This window comes from Falco biarmicus, chromosome 7 (genome assembly GCF_023638135.1).
Source record: "Falco biarmicus isolate bFalBia1 chromosome 7, bFalBia1.pri, whole genome shotgun sequence".
Classification (NCBI taxonomy): Eukaryota; Metazoa; Chordata; class Aves; order Falconiformes; family Falconidae; genus Falco; species Falco biarmicus.
The window spans coordinates 64094455-64115769 of NC_079294.1; the positions used below are offsets into that span (position 1 = coordinate 64094455).

Sequence of the window (21315 nt, forward strand, 5' to 3'; positions counted from 1 at the left end):
AAATCCTGGTAAAACATTACCTTATGCCCTGCTTGCAGCAGTGGTGGCATAATGAGATAGCCACTGTAAAAAGCTAATCCTGGAAGTTAGGCCAGCCCAGGGCTAGGCAGACTAACTCTGAATTCCTGAAGATTTTCCAGTTTTTAATTCCTGACTTAGTTGCCTATATCCTGTTTTCTTCCTTCTTTTGCATTAATGCCTATTTATTTTTTCTCCTCCCCTTTTCCTCATCCTTTCCCCCAAGTGTTCCTCAGCTTTATATATTGAGTTTCCCTTGGCATGCCAAAAATCTGCTGATGAATACCACTTGTTAGAAAGTTGCATGCAAGATTTCTTTTTCTGTGAGTGTTTTATATGAAATCCAAGTGACCAAATATTTAGTACTTGCTCGTGGCTTTGAGCCTGTTTTCAGTTGTGTGCGTATGATGTTTGTGGTATACATCAGAAATACACTTAGAGAACAACAGAAAAATTGTCTGTGTTTGGAGTGTTGCTTACTGCTTTGGATGTATCCAGACGAAAAATATTGGAAGGGTAGATTTAAAAAATACAGAACAGCTTTTTGTAAAGATGAAAGCTATTAATCATTGAAACGGATCATCACAAGAAGTTAGATGATCTCCACCATCCAAGTTTTCAATTTGCTAACCGATGCTTTGCTAGAGCAGAAGCAGCAACTAAAGTTATTTGGTCTTTGTTGCAGAGCAGACGATTGATAATATTTGCCTTCAGTCTCTTCCTCCGTAGCTCTTTTTCCCTTGCAAGCCCAGCTCTGACAACCGTAGCTCACCCGTTGGGAATTGCCATGTTAATGCTGGAGACATTGTCTCCTGGCCTGCCCCGTATTTCACACACTTTTGAAGTCTTTGGCATTGGAAGTACCTCAGTTTTGTGGTTGTGTGACAGTTTGTTTTGCAACTGTCCCTGAAAGTCTGGGAGCAGCATAACATCATAGGGAAGGGAAGGAAGATCACAGAGCCATAGTAACCCTTTGAGTGCATTTACATGTCCTGTTACATATTTCAGAAATTTAAAAATCTAGAAGCACCTTTCATTCAGCATGGCAGGCATTTGGTGTCTTCATTTACAATTTTAAGCTGATGTGCATTAGATGGACACAAAAGGTAATTGCTGAATTTGCTGTTGTTTTTTGGTTTTGGTTCCCACCCACCCCCCTTCCCCTGACATGCTTAATCTTTTGTAAGATCCCTTTTGTGGTTTTGTTCAGGCAATTAATGTAGAAATGAAGGTTTCTTAAATCAGGATATGCAAGGAAGATTTAAAGTAACACACTGATTATATAATTAATTCTCAGTTGTAAATTCATTTTGATGGAGTTAATTCTTTCCCAGAGGCTCAAGACTAGTTTTAGTCCACCCACAGTGCTGTAATCAGCTAAGAAATAAAGAAGGAAAAGGCCTTGAAGGAATGGAAGTTTCACGACTGGTTTTAGGGAAAAAAATGCCAGAAACAAGCAGGATATTTTATTTTTAATTCAAGCAAAAGCTTCTGAGATGCGATTTTGAACCATGGGTATCCAAATCATGTTTTCAAGCAGCATAATATATGGAACCCAAAAGAAATCAGAAAGGATTGGTACCTGAGGAGGATGTAGAAAAATTATCTGGCTGGTGGGAGCTTGCACAGATGGGAACGTGTGTTTAGTGGAAGATGTATTTAGGATTATTTTTTTCATCTTCCACAAATACGGCAACATTCAAATACAGCTTTCTGTATGACAGTTGCCCCGTTACTAATAAATATGAACCAGTGACTGTCATCTCAATGGACTATGAACTCTCTTACTGCTTCCAATAGTGCTTTGTGAGGTGCTGACTTCAGGAAGTGTAAACAATATTCCAAAAAAAACTAAATAACTTGGAAAATCCTGTTTGTTGTATTTCATTTTTCTGCCTCTCTCTTGCTTAACCAGTAAGCTAATCATCCCGTACATGTGTTTTGACTGCAGGTTTCCAGAACAAAATGATAATAACAAAGAAAAGACATTGACAGATTTTCAGGATTTTCAAATGATTCTGCGCGCATATTGCAGTGTGTACTGCAAGGGTGGTTGTTAGCCTATTTGTCTCTCTAATAACTGATTGCATTTACAGGGCTTTCTAATCCCAGTCTGCTTTGCCTTATCCTTGGTTGGGCATATATTGTATGATAAATTGAAAATGCCATTGTCTAGGGGTGATTTTAGCATGCATGCTAGGTAAGAATATGCATGCAATTGTCATTATGTCCTAGGGACTGGTAGTTTCTGGTTTGTTTTCTTGGTCTGCTTGGTGGCTGCAGCAGAAGTTATGTTGTACTGGTTAAACTGCATTATCACCACATTTCTAAGCTCAATTGGAGATGTGTAAATGAAGTCAGCATGATGCAGATAGAGCTGACAGATGATGTTCCTTGCAGCTCTGGGCAGCAAGAGTAGGCTTGCCCTGGAATATCACTTTATCTAAAGTGGTTTCTTTACCCCTCTGTCTGAATTTGGACAGAATTAAATTCCCACTGGCTGGTTCTCCATTTACTGCTCCCCGACTTCTGCTTCCAAATTCGGTGCAAAAAAGCCAACTATGGCTAAGGGACCGTTCTACCATTCTAGTGAGTGAATAGTTAAATATAATCTTAATGTGTCATTTACATTTAAGCCTAACGAGGTTATAACTGGAGTTGTGTGAAAATGACTTTTTGGTGCTATTTTCACATAAACTGACTATTTATTTATTTATTTTGTTCCGGGGTTATTTCACACCCCAAGGGTTTAATTTTTGTTGGTTGTTTTATTAATGTAAAAATACTCATTTTCACACCCAAATGTGTGATTATTTAAAATGCTGCTTCTATTCATTGTGCACTCACTTGCAACCTAAAGGCAAATATTCAAATGTCTGGAGCTTGATAACTCCGTGGTGGTTTTGGCTGGCTTTTTAAACTCAACAGCTATGGGGAAGACAAATGGGCAGTAAGTAGCTCCAAGGGTTGCAAGGGCTGTACCATCATGCCTGCCTCTCAGCATCCAAGGAGGATGCATACGTTACTCCAGCATACAACCACGTAGTGCGGTGCTCTTGTCTCAGATGCACGCTAGCCCTCTCGCCGCACAGTAGTGCCAAAAGGCTGTAGCCATGAGCCTTCACCTCTCTGGCCCACTGCAACTTTAAGCAGCCTCTGACCCTCTCTCCGGCGAGAAATAACGTGGGTTCACAACACAGAAGCAGAATTGCAGCCGTGTTGCTCCAAGTGTCTGGCCCTTGCTGACTCCTGCCCAGCCTTTCCCCTGCCCTGGCCGGTAGAGACCATGGAGAGGATGGATGCAATGTGTGTTTTACCAGCATCTTTCCTCTCTGGGCACTGACTGGTTAAAACACAACTTTAAATGTATTTTTTTCTAAATTGGGCTGATTTTGAAGTGTCTAAATGTGATGTAAAATCAGTGTCCAGGGCTCTGCATTTTGTAATAAGTGAATGTTTTGCTGATTTCTTGCTAGAATATCTGCAACCGCACCAATTTGCATGGCTGTATGTGTGTTAGATTGCTGGCAAAGAAATGCTGAATGCTGATAATTGTATACTGATTTCCAAGGCTGATTTAAGTAATTTTGATTTTTAATTCATTCTGTGCTTCCTTTTTATTTCTGCACATGTGTAGTAATGTCCTGTAATGTTGTTGCCTAAAATAAGCAGTAAGAAATGAAGTTGTGAAATGGCTGCTGTAAAAGGAAAATGACATTTTTTCCTTTGATTCTTTTTTTTTTTTTTTTCAGTAAAAGAATAGGTCTCTGTATACAGATTGTTCAAAAAAATATTGCATTCACTATCTTGCTGCTAATTTATATACAGAAAACAGCGTGGTTGTCGGGAGCCTACAAAGCTCAGAAAAGTGATATTCAGAAGTTCTGCACAAGAATATTCTTGTTCTTGAGAAGCACTGAGCACCCAGCACTCCCTGCAGGTCAGCTCAGGGGTGCTCAGCACCTCTTCTGCTTGGGCATGCAACTGGGCTTTTCAGTAAAAGCCTGGTTTGAGATCCTGCAGTCGATTTGTGTTAGAAGATGAAGAAACCTCTGCCCATGTGCTAAGGAAAAGGAAGAAAATACCTATATTCTCCTCCTTTTCCTTAGCATATGGGCAGAGGTTCTATATGTCTTCATGTTAATTGTATGTGATAAACCAGAGTGCGTGTTCTCTCCTTCCTTCGGTGGTATACCGGAGTTCACGGGTGCATCAGCAATACTGGGACTCTTATTTTTTTCATATATCTGTGAACATGTTAGCAAATACTGAATGTATAAAAAGTTTTGGTTTTCTTTTGTTGTTGTTAGGAATCCGAGAAAAAGGGGTTAATTGAGAGAATCCACATGGTCCAGGAGATCATCATAGCTGTTCAAAGCATCCTTGAAGAAATAGCATCATTTGGAGAGAGAATTAAAAAGTAAGTGAAAATTTTTCCTTGCTTAGCCATGATTTGCAGTGAAGCAGAGCCAGGAGGATTAAGGTGGTGGGAATGTCTTGCTCCAAAACTGACTGCAAGGTGCAACAGGAGAACTTGGCCAGTCCCACCATTGCTTCTTCTCCTGGAGTCTTTTATTCCAAAAAACCTTTCCGAAGCACAGAGAAAAGGAGAAGCCATGTGCTCTGCTGATGTAGCTCTCACATTTGCCTGGATTTCTGGTCTTGTCTGTTTGTGACAGCGCAGGGAGTCATGATGCCACACAAGGGAAAATAATTGCTTGAAGATGCGGGTGCAGAAGCATCAGGCATTTCTTTTTATTTCCTTCATAGAAAGTAGGTAGGAATTGATGGCTGGTGTTGCCTTTCCCACGCCCTCCCCATCCTGGCCTGGTTGCAGGGGTTAGCAGTCACTTATTTCCCTGCCCAATGCATTGATGTTCTTCCCTACCATTCTGAGCTGTCTGTTTCCTGCTGGTGCCACCAGGAAGCCCGAAGGGGTTTTTCTGGGTCTTCTTGCAAGGCGGAGGCACACAGGGTATTCCTGACCTTACAAAGGAGGGAGGTGAAGAGCCTAAAAAAAAAAATACCCCCCACACAAACACATACGAACTTTTATAACTCAATCTTTATTGGAGCTTAATTGACTGACATTGTGTTCAAAACAGAAAACAAAGTGATGATTTGTGATGGAGCCACACTTTAATGAGGAGCTGGGTTCAAGCTAAAAATACAGCAAACGCATGTGCTGTGGTTCCACGCCGGACACCCCAGCTGGGGTGGAAGTGGCCCAGAGATGTATTCCAGTCTATGAACAGGGCACTGTTCTGCCCAGCTGCATGGCAGGAAGACTCAGAGTGCTTAAACACTATTAGTTCTTGTATTCATTTTGGTAACAATGGTCTTAAAGAACACATTGGGTATTAATGTGGATGCCCGATGTAATTTCAGAAGAATTCCGTTGTAACTCAACAGTAATGTACCATTAAAAAATTGCTACCAAAGTTTTTTTGTAAGTGACAGACTGAATTGTGCTACAGTTTCCGTCTGTCACTCTAGTTACACAATCGTAGGGAGTTTTAATAGTTTTAACTGAATTGAGCTGTTTTGCTTTTTTTTTTTTTTTTTTTTTTTACTTTGACTTAAGCTACATTGATTGATAACGACGGGTCCTCTCCCACCTATCTTTACTTAATATTTAATACATCTATTGAAGCTTAAAAGTAATTCTTGTAGCGTCCTATTAATTTTATCTGTCAAGGGAAGTTAGTCTTATTTTATAGCCTGATAAGCGGTCCACGTTCGTTCTCTCTTCTTCCTACTCCCCGTCATCGTGATGTGATGAAGTTAGCAGGCAGATTGTATGAAAAAAGAGATGCCCAGATGCCTAAATCCACCTATAGACCGAGTGGCATTCGTGTAGGCCAGGTATCTCAATGTTTGGTGTGTGCTGTAGAGATGGGTCTTACGAGGGCACAGAGGACAGAGTAACTTCAAAGGTGTTAGCAATAGCTACTCACCTTAAGCCCATTGTGGGCTTACAGATGAGGGGTCTGAGTGAAAGAAAGTCCTGTTTTGTACTACAATGCTGCAAAAGTCTGAAAGACTGTAGTAACTGAGCCTCTTGAGAGTGCTCCACTTGGGAAAAATCTGATGCAGGTTGGCGGTATGCAGAAGCTTGGACTGCTGCTGGCATACTACAGCTTACCCAAGACAGCCTCCTATATACAGTGTGCTAAGGAATTGCTGAAAATGTAAGGAAATAGAAGCAAGTGTGTGTGTGTATGGAGAGATTCCTATAGAATGTTATCCCCTGATATTATACAGAGAAGGGACTCTAAATGCTCTTTTAAGGGTTAACATCCATCATGGCTAATCCATTCCAAGTTGCTGGTGGGGCAGAGTCTGGCTACCTGCCACATTTGAGTCGTGCACTGACACGCATCCCATGTCATCTCTGCTGTGGCCCAGTGGAGCCAGCTCAGATGGCTCACACCTGCAGCATGGCCTTGTCTCCAGATCAGATAATCTGTCCATGAATAATGGAGAGCTGACTGGTAAGCAGAGATGTGTAACAAGTGCAACATGTATAAGAAGAAACAAAAACAACTCGCCACATGCCTAACAGCTCCACTGAGCTCCCCAGAGACTCTATCTTCTCTTTCCTTATCATGATATCTGCCTTTCAGGTATCTCCCTTAATCCTTTATAGCATCCAGATGCAGGAATCTGCTTATCCACCTTCCAAAGGGTCTGCAATTTACAGCGTATCTGAATGCACTGAGCAACGCAAAGAGGTCATTAAATTATTATTGGTAGCAGAGTACAAGCAGTGTCCAAGAGCAGAAATGTTGAAAAGGATTTTTTTTATTATTTTTTTTTTTCTTTACAGCACATTCAACTGGACAGTGCCTTTCCTCTCTGTCCTGGCCTGCTTAGTCCTGGCAGCAGCAACGGTTATTTTGTATTTTATACCACTGAGGTATATTGTTTTAATCTGGGGTAAGTACTCCACCATGTCTCATTTGCATGTGATGAATACAATGTATATCAGCAGGATTAAATCAAACAAGCATTAAACGACCTCTTACACAGACAACCAAGTGTTGTTGCTTCGAGGTGAATAAATATGCGATGAACTTCTTAAAATTACCATTTCTTCCCCCCCCCCCCCCCCCCCCCCCCCCCCGGGTGATTCGATGATTTGCTTTTCTTAAGGTTCTTTGTAAGTTTCCAACAGCACCACAAGAAGAGAATTAGCCTAGATAAGCTACTTTCAATGTTATTATTCTGCAGGAGAGTAATTAGCTTCCTGGTGCTGGAGCCCCCCCATTTGTGAAGTGGTAGGGAGTGGACAAGATGTGTTTGCAGAGCTGGACCACAGAGGTCTGGACCTGGCACCCTTTTGGGTCTTAACACCCCCGCAATCAGGAAAGGCAGCGTGCCCAGCACCCTGATCCAACGGGAGGCATGGAGCATCTCTTTTTGCCACGGCTTGGAAAATGCTTGTGTGAAGGGGCATCAAGAAGTAAAAGAGAAGCTTTTAGAAGTGAAAACTTCCCTGGTGGTGTTATGAAGAGAGAGTAAGATGGGCTTTCACAAAAAGAGATGGCATTCCAGCTGCTGAAGATTTTCTTCATCTCAAAATAGCCTTCTGTCTTACTTAGGGTAATAACTTCTAACTCAACCTGGGGGTAAAACGACTGGGAGCACAGTGCAGGTGATCCTCACCGAGCTGCTGAAGCTCAGCCCTGGTTGGCTCTGGGCTGCAGGGACCCCCTGTCACCTTTCCAGGGCTGAGCCATCTGCTGCTGTCTTGGCTCTCCTGGATGCAGAAAAGGCAGGGAATGGGAAGGCAGCAGTACGAACAGCCACTCTTGGGCAAAAAAAATAAATGAAATAAAGGATTAAATCAAACAAAAGAAAGGGCAAAAGCGAAGGAGAGAAATTGCTAGGAGTAAAAAGTTCAGAAACAAAATATTGCTGTTCCTGTGTGGAAGACATGGTGAGTACATGAAAACTATACATCCATTCAACATCATCTAGACTGACAGGGCCTTCAAATATGATACATGTTAAACAACTACCCTGTGGCAAGGCCTCAAAAGACCTTATGGTATTTTCTGTTTTTTAAAAATCAGGTACACAGAAAATTGTGTTGGCATTTTGCTATAAGTTTGTAGCTTAAAAGCTGAATCTGAGATGTGAAGCAGGTACATTTCAGAGAGAGGAGAAGGCTGGAACAGCCATCGCATTTGAAATCACTTTCAGGGAAACTACTATGAGGTTTGGACAGGTGCAAGATGGAAATTCAGCGCTGTGTTATGATCCTCAGAGGCAACCAACATTTTGAGTTTTTTGCTGTTCTTTAAAATGCGTTAGCTGATTTTCTTTGCTTAATGATCCTTTGCTCTTCCACCACTCCTTTACACAGCCACACTACTAGCTGCTATTTCTCAGTCGGGAAATGGTGGCGGTAGCTGTTAAATGGCTGCGTTGGCACGAAGGGAGAGCTGGGAACGGTACGCAGGTCTATCACTTTCTCATTCTGGTCCATGCAGTAGTGATGGCTGGCTGAGGGCTACTCATCACACCCTTTCCTCAAAGGGAGGAGAAGAGAAGACCTCATGAACTCCACAATAATATGAACATTAGACTCCCATGGGTCCTCTGTCTGGACTAGGGATCACCTCTGCCAGCTGAAGCATAACTAAGTCCGTGGAGATGAGGAGTGCTGTTGCAGTTAATAGGCCAAATTACTCACCCTGAGATCCAAAAAAAAAGTAAAGCTTGTGAGATGTTTTTACAGTTTCCCACGGCATCATAATCTGGTTCTGCAAAGAGAGGATAAGCCATGAGACATGATGGGGAAAGGAAGCTTTCATTTGCAGAAGAAATGGCAGGGAAAAAGCCTTTATCCTGCCTGCCCAGTTATTTTCAGAGCCTTCCAGTTCCCTGGGCAAGAGGAGAGGAAATGTCTTCGGTTGTGTAGCATAGCAGACTGAACAGCAGTCTTGGCTGCAAGTTTGGTGTTCTCCCGACAGTATCCCCCCGAATGAGTGCGTGCTGCAATCTCTTTTTTCCCACGTAGCTGCCAACAGATGATCCCCAAAGTGGAGAAGTACCTTTATAAATAATGCTTTCTGCTTTCTTCAGGAGACACTCGTGAATGATTCCACATGACGGGGGACATGTGCATGGCTTTAAGTCTGAGGCACTGTTTTCACACTAACTTTGACTTGTGAATTCCTCTTCCCTTTTTCACCTTGCCTAAACAATTTAGGAGGGAGGGAATAGAAAACGGTTGTATTATTTTGTTTGCCTTTTTTTTTTTTCCTAGGCATAAATAAATTCACTAAGAGGCTTAGAAATCCCTATGCCATTGACAATAATGAGCTACTAGATTTCCTCTCCAGGGTACCATCTGATGTTCAAAAGGTAGGTAATGAATGGCCACCGCCGACAGAGGCAGCAAGCGGCACTGAGAGCGGCTGGGTGCTCTGCTTGGGGACTACGATGCCAGTGCACTTTTGAATAATGGAGATAAGGAATTGGGGAAAATCCATGAAGACTGGCGTGTAGGGGGTGGGGGGTGTTAGAAGAGAGGGGAGCCAGAATCCTTTGTCAGAAGGATAAAATGATTGCAGAAAAATTATCCTGAAAAGACCTACTTAAAAATGATCTGGAAAATCACCCAGTGTGGTTGCTGAACTATGGTTTCTGTCACCTTTCTGCTCCGGTATTTGTACAGAGGAGAGAGAAAAATAGTCTCTTTGATAGAGATAACCATCCGAAAGGATTTGCTGAATTCTCCCTTTTCTCAAAATGGAGGGGGGAGCAGGCATCATTTCCATGACTTTGGCATGCTGTATTTTTTTTTCACATCAGCTGTCCCTCAAAATTCTTCCTCCCCACCCACCTTGAGCTCCAGGCCTCCCTTGGAGGATGCTCCACTCATCTTTTTCTTTAAAAAAAGCCTCCACAGTTGATCAGATCAATCTTCTACCATTATGGAATTATAACTTTTAATCTAACCAGAATCCATCCTCCCTCAATTTCAGTCAAGTCTCGTTTCTTCTCCTATTTCTTTTAAACAACAACACTGTCTACAGTAATCTCGCCTATCTTCCTGGAAATTATTTGAACAATAAGTCCTTTAGAATGTCAAGATCTGTTTATTTCTCTTGGAGGAATGAAGATAGCCTCGCTGGGTAACGAAGCCACACAATATAAAGGTTTCTTTCTTTTGTTTTAATCAACTGGAATCTCTGTCTTCAGGCCCTGATCCCGATGCCCTGGATCACACGGACATTGTGCCTTCCTCTGTGCATCATGGTACTTGCACAGGGAGGTGCTGCTCGCTGGGAATACGGGATGACAATCTCACCTATAGTGGTTTTACTCTGTTGGAGACAGAAAAATAAAGGCTCACATGCAGTGTCAAGGCATCTGGTAGAAATAAGGTTGGAAGACGCTTCTGGTGACATTTCTCTCAAGAGGCCACCAGATTGGTTGGTGGCAGCACTAATAACTTGAGAGAAATCTCACCATAGACGGGTGGGAGGAAAAAAAGCTGAACAGAAATGATCATAAGAGACATTAAGCTTCAGTGTATTTTTATTTTTTGTCATTGCTCTTGTAGAGCACACTAGATTCGCAGTGATGGTTTGCATATGCCCTTTTAGTGTTTATGTTTAAAGATAAGCTGCTTTTCTCTTCATGCTTTATTTAACATTTACATTTATAACATTTCCTTGAGTGGTTTCTGTCATTCTGGGATCCTTTGAGCTCTCCACAGAAAATGATAACCATTTCTATGGGAGGAATGATAAAAGTACCTAGGGTGGGACAAAACTTGTCAGAGTTTTCCACTAGTGCTACAAATAGTGAGCCTGTGTGACAGCCACACGCTCTCGTGAAGTCATCTATGGCAGCTCCGAAGTCTGCTTCGTTTACGTGCTATCAATGCATCATCATTTCACTGTGGTACTGCAGCGAAATTACCTCTGTCTGTCCCTTAGCCATTTACAACCCGCATGTGTTGGATGAAGGACAGAGGAGTAAAAAAGAAGGCACATTCAACAAAAGTTTCCCCATGATTTCGATGGGAACGCTGTTCTGTAGCACAGCAGACAATTTGGAGATTACACCATCCTTGTCGGTTTATCGCACATGTTTTAACCATTATATTTTATAAGAAATTGTTTTGAAAGGTGGAGGCAGCTTTGTCCAGGTTCTGTTTGGGAAAATATTTTCCTTTTAAAAAATTATTAAAGATGTCAGCATCCCAAGGTCTGTGTACGGTTTTGACAACTGTCATCTTACTGCATATTGGGATCCACTTGAAACTCCTGAGAGAAGTTTATTAAACTTATAGGTTAATGCCAGAAAGAGAAGAAAAACAATTTGCAAACCAAAACAAACCCCAAAGATCTAGCCTACATTGCTGAAATCAGGTAGAACCCCATGTATCTCATTAGAAAAATCTGCTTTTAATATTTTCGTTTCAAGAAATGATGCATGACTTCTCAAATCCTTCCTGCAATTAATCCCCCATGTTCCTGTGTTTAGAAAATGATTCATTACTTTTGAACCTTCCTTAGTTTCCCTTGGTTTGTCCTCGGGGAGCCATTAACACACACTGTAGTGAGCTAGAGTTACCTAACTGCAAACGTCATGTCTATTTGTTTTTACAGGTGCAGCATGCTGAATTGAAACCATACAGCAGCTCCAGTCCCATTAGGAAAAAGCGGAGTGCGCTATAGGATGCGGCGTGATTTCGGAATGAAGCATCTCCCTACACACCCGCTATGCGTGTACACGTGCTTCCCCCCCTCCCTTCTTCTTGCTTCAGAACAACACTATAATCACCACCACAGACTTTTTTTTTTAAAAAAAAATAAATCTTTTTTTGAAGACGTGGTTTTTGACAGACACCTATCTTGGGTTGTCTTTTTGGGGTTGTCTTTTTGGCACGGTGTTGTAGCCCAAAAGACTCAAGGTGGAATGTATTAACTAGTTTGTGGGGTGGGGAGGAGAATGGGAGAGGATGGTGCAACTGCACTTTTTTTTTTCTTAGATTTTTCTTTCTTTTTTTTTCTTTTTTCCGCCCCTCCTTTCCCTTCGATTGCAGAAGCAACGCTGGATGTGGCAGCACTCCCTGTTTTATGTAGGAAGAGATAATTCCGCTTAGTGTAGCAGATCAGCTGAGCTGATGTGAGGAGATGCTCTGAACCAGTTTTTAACATATCCAACAGATTTACATTAAGATATGAAAGCTATTCTTTTCTGAGTTAAATCACTGTGCCTAGAAAGGTTTAAGCTCTGAATTAACGAGTCTTTGATACCCATCTTCTGTTCAAGCAGTGTACATTTTAAAAAGTTTTTTATCATAATTAGCAGAAAGAGCTAGGAGCTCCAACGGTATCTCAGTATTTCATCCAGCACTTGTGGGTTTTTCTTTTTCCTTTTTTTTTTTTAATTTTCCCCTTCTCTTTTTTAAAGCCCACCCTGCGGTTAACTCTTTGGATACTGGATTCATCAGAGATCCATTGCTGGCAATGGATGCATGAGAACCTTCTGCTGTGAAAGGATTAAGAGACTGTAGAAAATCCTAACTCACTGACCTGAAAAAGACTCTGTTGACTTGCCTTTTGTAATTCCATCTCATCAGATATTTTCAGCATAGCTGTTGTTTTCCTGTCTAAATCCAGAGGGGTCAACACTACAGATCCAAGAGAAAAAAAACACTTTGTAGCCTTAAAGAAACAAGTGCTTGTGCAGAAAGAGAGCATGGTGCCCAAAGATATGGGTGTGCAATAGTGTGCAGGCTTTGGTCCACCACTGGTGTCTTGTTGGAGTCTTTCCCGGTGGCTCGCAAGGACGGGATCAGAAAGTGCAGTCATATGGAAACCGGGTAATGAAGAGACAGAAGAAAGGACCCTGTTTTCTGTTCAAGGAGAATGTGATTTCTTGCTTGTTTACCAGTCTTTTAGCTATTGTGCTTTTGCTTTATATAATTCAGATAAACAGCATTATTAGTGTTACTTAACTGGGGAAACTGAAACACAGAATTATATGTAAATCTGCTTAACTTTGGTGACAGTCCTTGGTCCTTTAGCTGCTGTAGGACACTGGGGGAGTGACTTGCCACCACAACAAGTCACTCATAGTGTGAAAGCTGGAGTGGCTTCTTGTGATTCCCAAGCTGGGCATACCACCAGCATCCCCTGGGGTAGGTCACTGTACAAAGAAATTGAGAATCCCGAGAGACAGGTTTCTTTTTAACAAAAGACTTTGAAAGCTGTCTAATTAAAGGTAAAACGGGTAAAACCTTGCTTCTGAGTCGGCGATCCAAATGGAGGTGCGCTCTGTGCGTTCAGTAATGCAGTTCTGAGGGCCTGTTGCATGAAGCTGAAGGAGGAAAAGTAACACCCGAGTATCTTCCACTGGATTATTAGCCAGATTCAGTGATTTTTCAAGAAGTTTACTTTTCAAAGTAACAAGCCCACTGTGCTTTTGACTAAGGAGAAGCACGTTTTCATAGACTTGATTGGATAAAGAATGCATTTTGCTCATGCAAAGCTGTGTGTAGCTGCAAATGAAAAGATAGAAAAAAGATTATCCTGGTTTAAAAAGCCACAAAAACGTCTCTTTGTGTGCACGTGTGCTTGTGTATCCATGCGTATATGGGGTTGTGTATAAAGAAGAGTACATGTATAATGTATTTATAGGCGCGTGTGTGTGGGAAAATGGGTGACTATACAGATTTAAAAACCTTGAAAATGTTTATGGAAAATGCCAAAGATTCTAAAGCTTATCAGCTTGCGTCTGTTCTTCTTCATTTTGTATCTTTCCCGGCATGTCTCTCTGGCTGAGCCAGATCTCTGCATGATTTGATTTACTTCAAGTTAATGAAGCTAGTTGGAAAAAGCCTTGTAGAAATTATAAAATCTCCAGTAAATCTCCTTCTTGTACATACAATAGATGTCCACGGACCCCTTTTGTTAAACCAGTTTCTCAATCTTCTGTGTAAACAATGCCTCATTGTCTCGCTTTAAACTATCATCTGGTTTATCATACTGCAGTCTTGTCATTTTGTAAGGACCAAAGGCAGACATATTTAAGGAGCCATGTGAGATCTGAGCATTGATTTGAGTGGAAACATCCAACTGCAGGGAAAATTGTTTATTTATTCAGAGGCTGGGACTGATACTTTAATAGGTGTTTGTTTTTTTTTTTTTTCTTGTAGATTTTTCCATGTGGAACTGATTTCTGTTGGGGAGACATGGTGCTGTCCTTTTTTGGTTTGGTTGATTTTTGGTTTTTTGTGGTGTTTTTTTTAGTGTAGATCTGTTGTGTTTCAGAACAATTTGTATTTGATTGTTATGCTGGAGACATACCAAATGAAGGGGTTTGGATGGTCCAGTACCGATATGTGCTGTAATGAGCTCTTCGTTTTGATAAGTGCTGTTTGAAATGCAATAAACATTTGCGGTTAAGCTGCTGGTTTTAATTTATCTGGATTAGGAGGTACGTTTCCCATTCTTTGCAAAATGCTTACTGTTCTGTAATACTTAGTATCTGGGTAGGTAGGCAAGTACATCACTTGACAGTGCAGTGTAACGACTGACACTGGAGGTTACTTGAGATGGAGACTGTGCTCAGCAGGCAAGGTAAAGCCTTACCCCACCGGCTTACAGCAATTCAGTGGAATTTCCTAGGCCCTACCTAAAGGAAAGGAGGGTTATGCACATTTACCTCATATTCCAGTAATCAAACTTTTTATTCATGTTTTTCATTTCATTCTTAAAGCAAGAGTATGAGTTGATACTTATCTCTGTGTGTCTCTCTGCCCATGTAAATTATCAGTTTTTACATCGTTAATCTATTCAAAGTATAGCATGGTAATTATAAACTTGGGTATTTTAATTTAAGGTGGTCATTTCAGTGCAACGATATGTACATTTCCAGTCTAAAACCTCTAAGACCAGAAGGCATTCAGAAATTTAAATCTAATTGTAACTCTTCTGGATGACTGTGGATTACAGAATCGTTGTGCTATCAGAATATGACTATGTCCAGTAACTGTTCAGTGTGTAAATAACTGGATTTGTCATAATTGTGCAAATACAGTATGTACTCATGTGTGCCCAAACACAGGCTGCTGCTGAAGGTTGGTTTCTTGAATAATCATGAACAGGACTGAGGACTTGGCTCCCCTGCGGATCACTGTCAGTAAAACCCAGTCACTGAAACGTACCTTGTGGAAAGCAAGCAAACAACTAAATAAAGCAAAGTCAGTGGAAATGTCAGGCACCTTCTTGTTCTTTTCCAGCTTGCAAAGCTCCGATTTTAACCTTCAGCCACAGCCGTCCCTCTGCTTCCCCCTGCGTCCTCTCTGAGCCACCCCCAGGGCGGTGGGGATGTGGGGCTCTGCCCCAGTGACCCGGGGCTCCCCCCGAGAGCACTGCCCGGCGCAGCCCCCCCGCGCCCCTTTGCCTGCCAAGGGGAAAGTGCTCGTCCCCTAGAAATCAGGCTGGCTGCTGCTAGTTCACTGCCTGGAGTGAGAGTACTAACAACTCCCTGAATTGGGCTGGAAAACAGAGACTTGCCATTTAATTTCCTGTACTCTACATGGGGCTATGTTTTGTTTTATTTTATTTTTTTTAATTTGGAGGGCCTGATCCTGCAAGCATTACCACAAGTGGAACTGGAGTTACTTTCCCATCAGACCGGAAGGTTCACACCATGGAGGAGTTCGGCGGCTCTGATGTGTTGAGAAAATATTGACAACGTACATTGTAATCAAATCTTAATCTTTAGGTTCTCCATCCTTTAAAGTAAATTGATAGACTGACTGGGAAATGCTGGCTTTGACATTAGAAACTATAGCATATATTATAAGTGAATCCTGTTCTGACTTAATATTGTATGTGTATTTTATCTGCCAAGCTACATGTGTCAGGGCCCTGGTGCATCTACCCCTTCAAATCACACTGGGACATGATAAGAATATCTGCTTTTTAGCATTCTTAAAGTTAGCAACTCAGAAGGAAGCTGAGATACTAAAGATGATTATTAATCTGCTATATTGCAGATAGAATGTTTTAATCATTCTCAAATTGGGGAACATTAAGCCAGGTGAAATTCCATCATTTTGGGACAAAGTATCTGCCAGACAATTTATCAGTGGGGAAGACCGTTAGCAGCAACAGTAATTATATAGTTCAACGAACATGTGAGTGAAAGATATGTTTATGATTAATGTAAATATTCACAGGCATTTAGAAATAATATTGGAGTGAAAAAACAGCCTCTTGAGACTATACCATCTTTAATCTAGTATTCTCTGTGATGTTTTGACTTAAAACGGTGCAGCATTTCAAGATAATTTAGAAGGTCATTTTGTTTTGAATAAAAGACGTGCTCGTCTGACATGAATCATGAAACTAAGCATGGGGAGGCAGGAGGTGGCATTCACGTCTCGGTGTTTGCAGCAGCAGCGGCACCTGGGCGGGCATGAGTTCAAGTTCTCAGCGTGGCTTTAACCTGAGGGCTGGTGATTCTTGTTAAATTTTACGTGAAGGAGCATTGCCAATCAGTTCCTGCATGTTGGATTGAACACCTGCAATTTCCCTCTTGGCTGAACAAGATGATATGCCTCTTACAGTGGAAGAAAGTAAGAACTGGAAGACAAAGACATGCTGGTATAAACCTCATTTGCACTGATGTCCTAGTGCAACCAGCCTTCTAACTGCTTGAGGGCTTCCTTGCACCGGGAAGGCAGGGCAGGCTCATAGACCTGGTGCGTACATCTGGTTCTGGGTCTTCCAGAGCCAACCACGGTCAGGTTTAGATGGTCAACAGGTTGTGCCTGGCACCAGTGATTCTTGGCTGCTAGAATGGCTCCGTGAAGCCATGTGCTCCGCTAGCACATTGAAAGAGTTGCTTTCAGTCCATGAAGGGAAGTTAAGGCACTGGGCTTCAATGATTTGAGGGGCAGATGGATCTGAGGGGTATGAGTCGGGAACCTGTACTAGGGACTGCTTCCCCTGGGGAACTAGGGACTGCTTAGCTAGGGGCTTCTCGTCCACACATGATCTGTTGTGTTCAAATTTCCAGCAGATAAATGAAGATTTATTTTTTTTTCCTGCTCTTGATCCCCGTGGTTTTGGTAAGTTACTTTTATGATAGGAAGAATGTTAAATATTTAACTGTCATCTACCAACTGCAGATGAAAAATCCTAAAATCTCGGGCCTTCCACTTCTAAATGCATGGTCAGCCTGGATTCTCATTCAGTCCCAAGTGGATGTGGGGATAAAATGGTGCTGGATCCAAACTCCTTCAGGGAAGTGCAAAGTCTGCTCACCAGTATTGTTACAGTGATTTCACAGGTGCTGGCAAATACTTCATTTGCACCCTCAACAGGGGTAAGTGAATAAAAGGGGATTTTTCTTAGTGACGTTAGGCTTTATTCCTACTGTGGGTATTTCTTTTTAAGGACATCACCTGAAAAGAAGCAAAACAAAAGTCCATTTTTTTAAAATTTTTTTTGAGAGTACTTCTATTCTAACTACTGTATGTGGAAGATGAGATTTGACTGATCTTTGATCTCTCAATATCCTGTAGGGCAGCTGCTTCTAGGGGCCTGAGTCTGTGCACAGCAAAACCATGTGTTACTCACTCACTTAGTACTGCCACCTCCCAAAGTGGGGAAAGTATCTTGTCTTTGTTTTCAAGTGGAGATACACAGTGGAAAGAGCATATGTTCCTACAGACAAAAAAAAGACAGTTAGTTTCATTGACTTGCGTGCTAAATTTTGCTTAGATCATGGCTGTCTGATTCCTCCCCCCACCTTCTGTCTGCCTGTGGCTGGCTCACTCCACAGAGTGAGTATCTGGAGCCACACAGCAGCTACAACCTTAGAAGAGGTGGAGAAGGGGGGGTGAAGTCTCCCTCCATCTTTGGCAATAGACGACTTTACTGAAAGTCAATGCCATTCCCCTGCATTTATCACTGCCACTCTTGCTCTGCATATTTTTGGTATTCGCCATGCATTGTTAGCAGTGATTGTCATGTAATTAAATCACTGCTCATCACAAGAGCCTATTTTTATGCTGAGATAAGCATCAGAAGTCTGCTGCAGCGTCCCCCAGATCAATAAAGATGTTCCCTGTAGGATTACAAATAGTCTGGGGTTGTACAGGGCACTAGAATTAATTAGGAATGATTTCTCTTTTTCTTTCTTCTTTCAATACATTTTTAATTGTTTATCCATTTTCGATGGGCTCGTTTTTAACTCTGCTGTGATGGCCCAGATGCTGCTGTTCAGACCTTTTGAGTGTGATATGATATCCATTTGGGCAATACCATTTGCTGTAAGCAGTCGCTATTATCATCATCCTTCCATAGTCATACGTGGCTATTGCTTCAAAACATGTTGCTGAATGAGGTATTTGCATCTCAGGCTTTGCACTTGAGATTACGGTTAAATGGTTTTATTAAGGGGTTGGACTTGGAGATCCAAATACAATGTGTAACCTTCAGGTGCCGTCCTGAAGATTTTGGCATTTTGATTGGAAGACCAGAAGGCAAGTGGAGAAGCCTGAGCCATTTGTTGAGGAAGGATTTGCCCAAGGTCGCAGAGCCAGTCTGTGGCAGAAAAAGGACGAGTGCCCTGGGTGATTTTGGTTTAGACTTTCCTAGTCTCAGCTGTCCACTTTGCCTTATCATCCTCCATGGGGCATTGATCCAACACCACTATCTGCTGCTCCTCCCTGCCTGCTGACCCGTATGGTAGGAAGGAGAAGGAAGTCCAGGATTAGCAACAGCCTCGCGTCGAAGTCCTGCCGAGAGGCGCGTGCGCAGAGTCCGGGAAGGCCCTTCAGTGCCGTTGTTCGGTGTAAGGTAAGAGCAGGTAAAAGTTGCAATGGGTCACGAAGGATAGGATGACTCAAAAGAGTTCTTTAAAAAGAGGCTAACCAGAACAAAGTCAATCCAGGTGTCTGGGAGCAGGGTAAACTAGCAGCACAGTGTCAGCAGCATATAGGATTGACCGGGTTTACAAATAGAAGCTGTGGACTGTCTCTGTAGGACTCTGTATGTTGTCCTACTCAGACGTTTCTGGAGAGGTTCTAAAAACAGAGTGGTGATGTCCATGAACGGATGATGCGTAGGGAAGGTGAAGGTCTTCATTTTCACTGCCCTTCAGTCAAGACAGCTGAGTGCCACGTCCTTCTGATCTGGCATCATCACAAATGGAAATGGCTTCTTCAGCTGTGCTGGGGAGGGAGCGTGTGCTCAGGGAGAAGGTAAATTTCTCTTAGGGAAAAGAAGCAGTGTCAGGTAGCAAAATACAGCCACTTCTTTATGTGAATAAGAAATTAACAGTTGAGCGTTTTACACTTGCATTGCTATACTAAACTGTTGTTCTTCGTGACCTGCACCTGAATTGCACTGAAGTCAAATGCCTGCTGAGCTCAAAGGCTTTGGATCAGACTGTCTGCCTCTATGATAAAGTGATAAATAGTGGTCAAAGTTGCTGCTGATAGACTAGGTGCACCTAATGGAGAGAAGATGGTAATGCCCTGGAAGAGCCCTTCTAAATGTAACACGGTGCTCCTTGGAAATGATGCTTCTAATTGGGTCATTCCCACTGCCAAATGAGGGAGGAGCTGCCAACGTTGCTGTAAGCAGCTCTCACCTGGTTGTGCGTGCTCTGTGTTTGCACCACCTTGTAGGAGAGGGTTGGAGCTCATGTTCTGCCCTCAGCAAGTCCGTCTGTCTTGCTGCTCCATGGTGGTGAAGGTTAACTGACTCTCAGGGGGCAGCCCTGCTGACCTTGTGCCAGGGTGTTCTCATTTTCTGAGGAGCAGAAAAACTTCACCTTGATTCAGTGGCAAAGAATGGGGCAGCAGCTGTGTTTTGAAAAGCACAAGGATCCTCAGGATCTCCAAGCTGGTGCAAAGATGCTTTTTCAGGTGTGGCTTCACCCAAAGGCAGTGTAGGACAGCCCATGCCCAGATCTGCTATAGCCGAGATGAAACACTTTAATTAGGCCCCATCAAGATCCAAGGCCACGTGACCTCACTGCCTGCCTTCCCCTTGCATCACAAACCGGCAGAACATAACGTCTCTGTAGGTGGTGGCTTTTGGGGGGCACTCAGCCAGTGCCCCTGCCCCCCCAGGTGGCCTGGAGTTAGGAAGGCAAGCTTTGCACGGCACATGCGTGCGACCGTGCCCACGCAGAGGCGGTAGCTGCTGCCAAAAGCGTGTGATGCCCAGGTGTGCCCAGGGCGTGACGCGATGCAGGCTCCTGTCAGCCAGCCAAAGCCAATCTGCCCAGGATTTGCGTGTGGCAGCACAGGAGAAGAGCTGGCAACCCCGCAACATCTCTGGGCTAAAAGCTTGCTGTGAGCCTTCTGAGTGGGCCTCTTCTCGATCTGCTGGGAGGGAGCTCCTGTGCAGCTCACATTCTGCAAAACCGGCATGTTTCGTCCTCCACTGCAGCGCTGTGCACTGTTGGTAGGAAGGACTGCATCCTTCTTGCTTGTGCCAGCAGAGCCCTCGCAATTTCAGCACTCGGTCCTGGCCTACCTTTGTCCGACAGAGAATTCAGACTTGCTGCTTTTCCAGTCGTCAGCTCCCTCCTTCCTGGGAGGGGGCTCTGGGGGATTTAATTTGTCCCCCAAAGCTTTGCAGAGCTGCTGCTCACCAGAGGCAGCACCCAGGGGTGCAGCGTACAAAGCTGCTCAGAGAGCGAGGAGTCTGGGGAGGTGAGTGAGGTTTCTGCAGCTTTTCTATTGCCCATGCATAGCGTTAGACTTCTTTACAAGGAATTTCTTTCCAAGTACTTTCTGTTTTCTCATGTGTTCAGTCACTTCCATCATCCCAGTGTGACTTGGATTAAGGTAATTCAGAACAGGACACTCCTCCTGTAAAATATCTGCTTGCCCCAGAAATTTTACGAGAATTGATTCTTCCTATTGCCAGCTCTTGAGGTCAGTTTGCTTGCCATCAGCCTTCCTATTTTTTTTAGTAGTTTTATTATTATTACTAGAGTTTGAGCATGTATGAGATAAATTGAACCTTGTCACGCATTTTGGTTGAGTGCAGTGTTTGGGGAATGATAGACGTTCACGCTACGTCAAAACACATGGTGTTATGGAAATCTAGACTACTTAACCAAAGTTAAGTTACTTAGGACAAACAAAGGGAAGTTTACTGAGATTTTCAGTGGGCAGTTGCCTGAAATTCAGCAGGCACCATTCCAGTCCTGCTGAAGTCAATGCAACTCTGCCGCTGTTCTGAAATCAGCCCTGGACAGCATCACTAGGCAGTCACCTCTGTGGCAGTT

The 21315-nt window shown here is 42.8% G+C and overlaps 1 protein-coding gene across 7 annotated transcripts in view; it reads left to right on the top strand.

The window, feature by feature from the left end:
• MCTP2 (multiple C2 and transmembrane domain containing 2) overlaps nt 1-14480 on the top strand; it is a 127784-nt gene extending 113304 nt beyond the window's left edge. For 6 of the 7 annotated variants that reach the window (XM_056347082.1, XM_056347079.1, XM_056347084.1 and 3 more), the window contains 3 exons: nt 4329-4438; nt 6848-6957; nt 9296-14480. In XM_056347082.1, coding sequence (XP_056203057.1) covers nt 4329-4438; nt 6848-6957; nt 9296-9489 — 414 coding nt within the window. In that variant the 3' untranslated portion in view covers nt 9490-14480. The remainder of the gene's footprint in view (nt 1-4328; nt 4439-6847; nt 6958-9295) is intronic. The other variant, XM_056347080.1, reaches the window with a different exon arrangement.
• The last annotated feature ends 6835 nt before the right edge of the window (nt 14481-21315 follow it).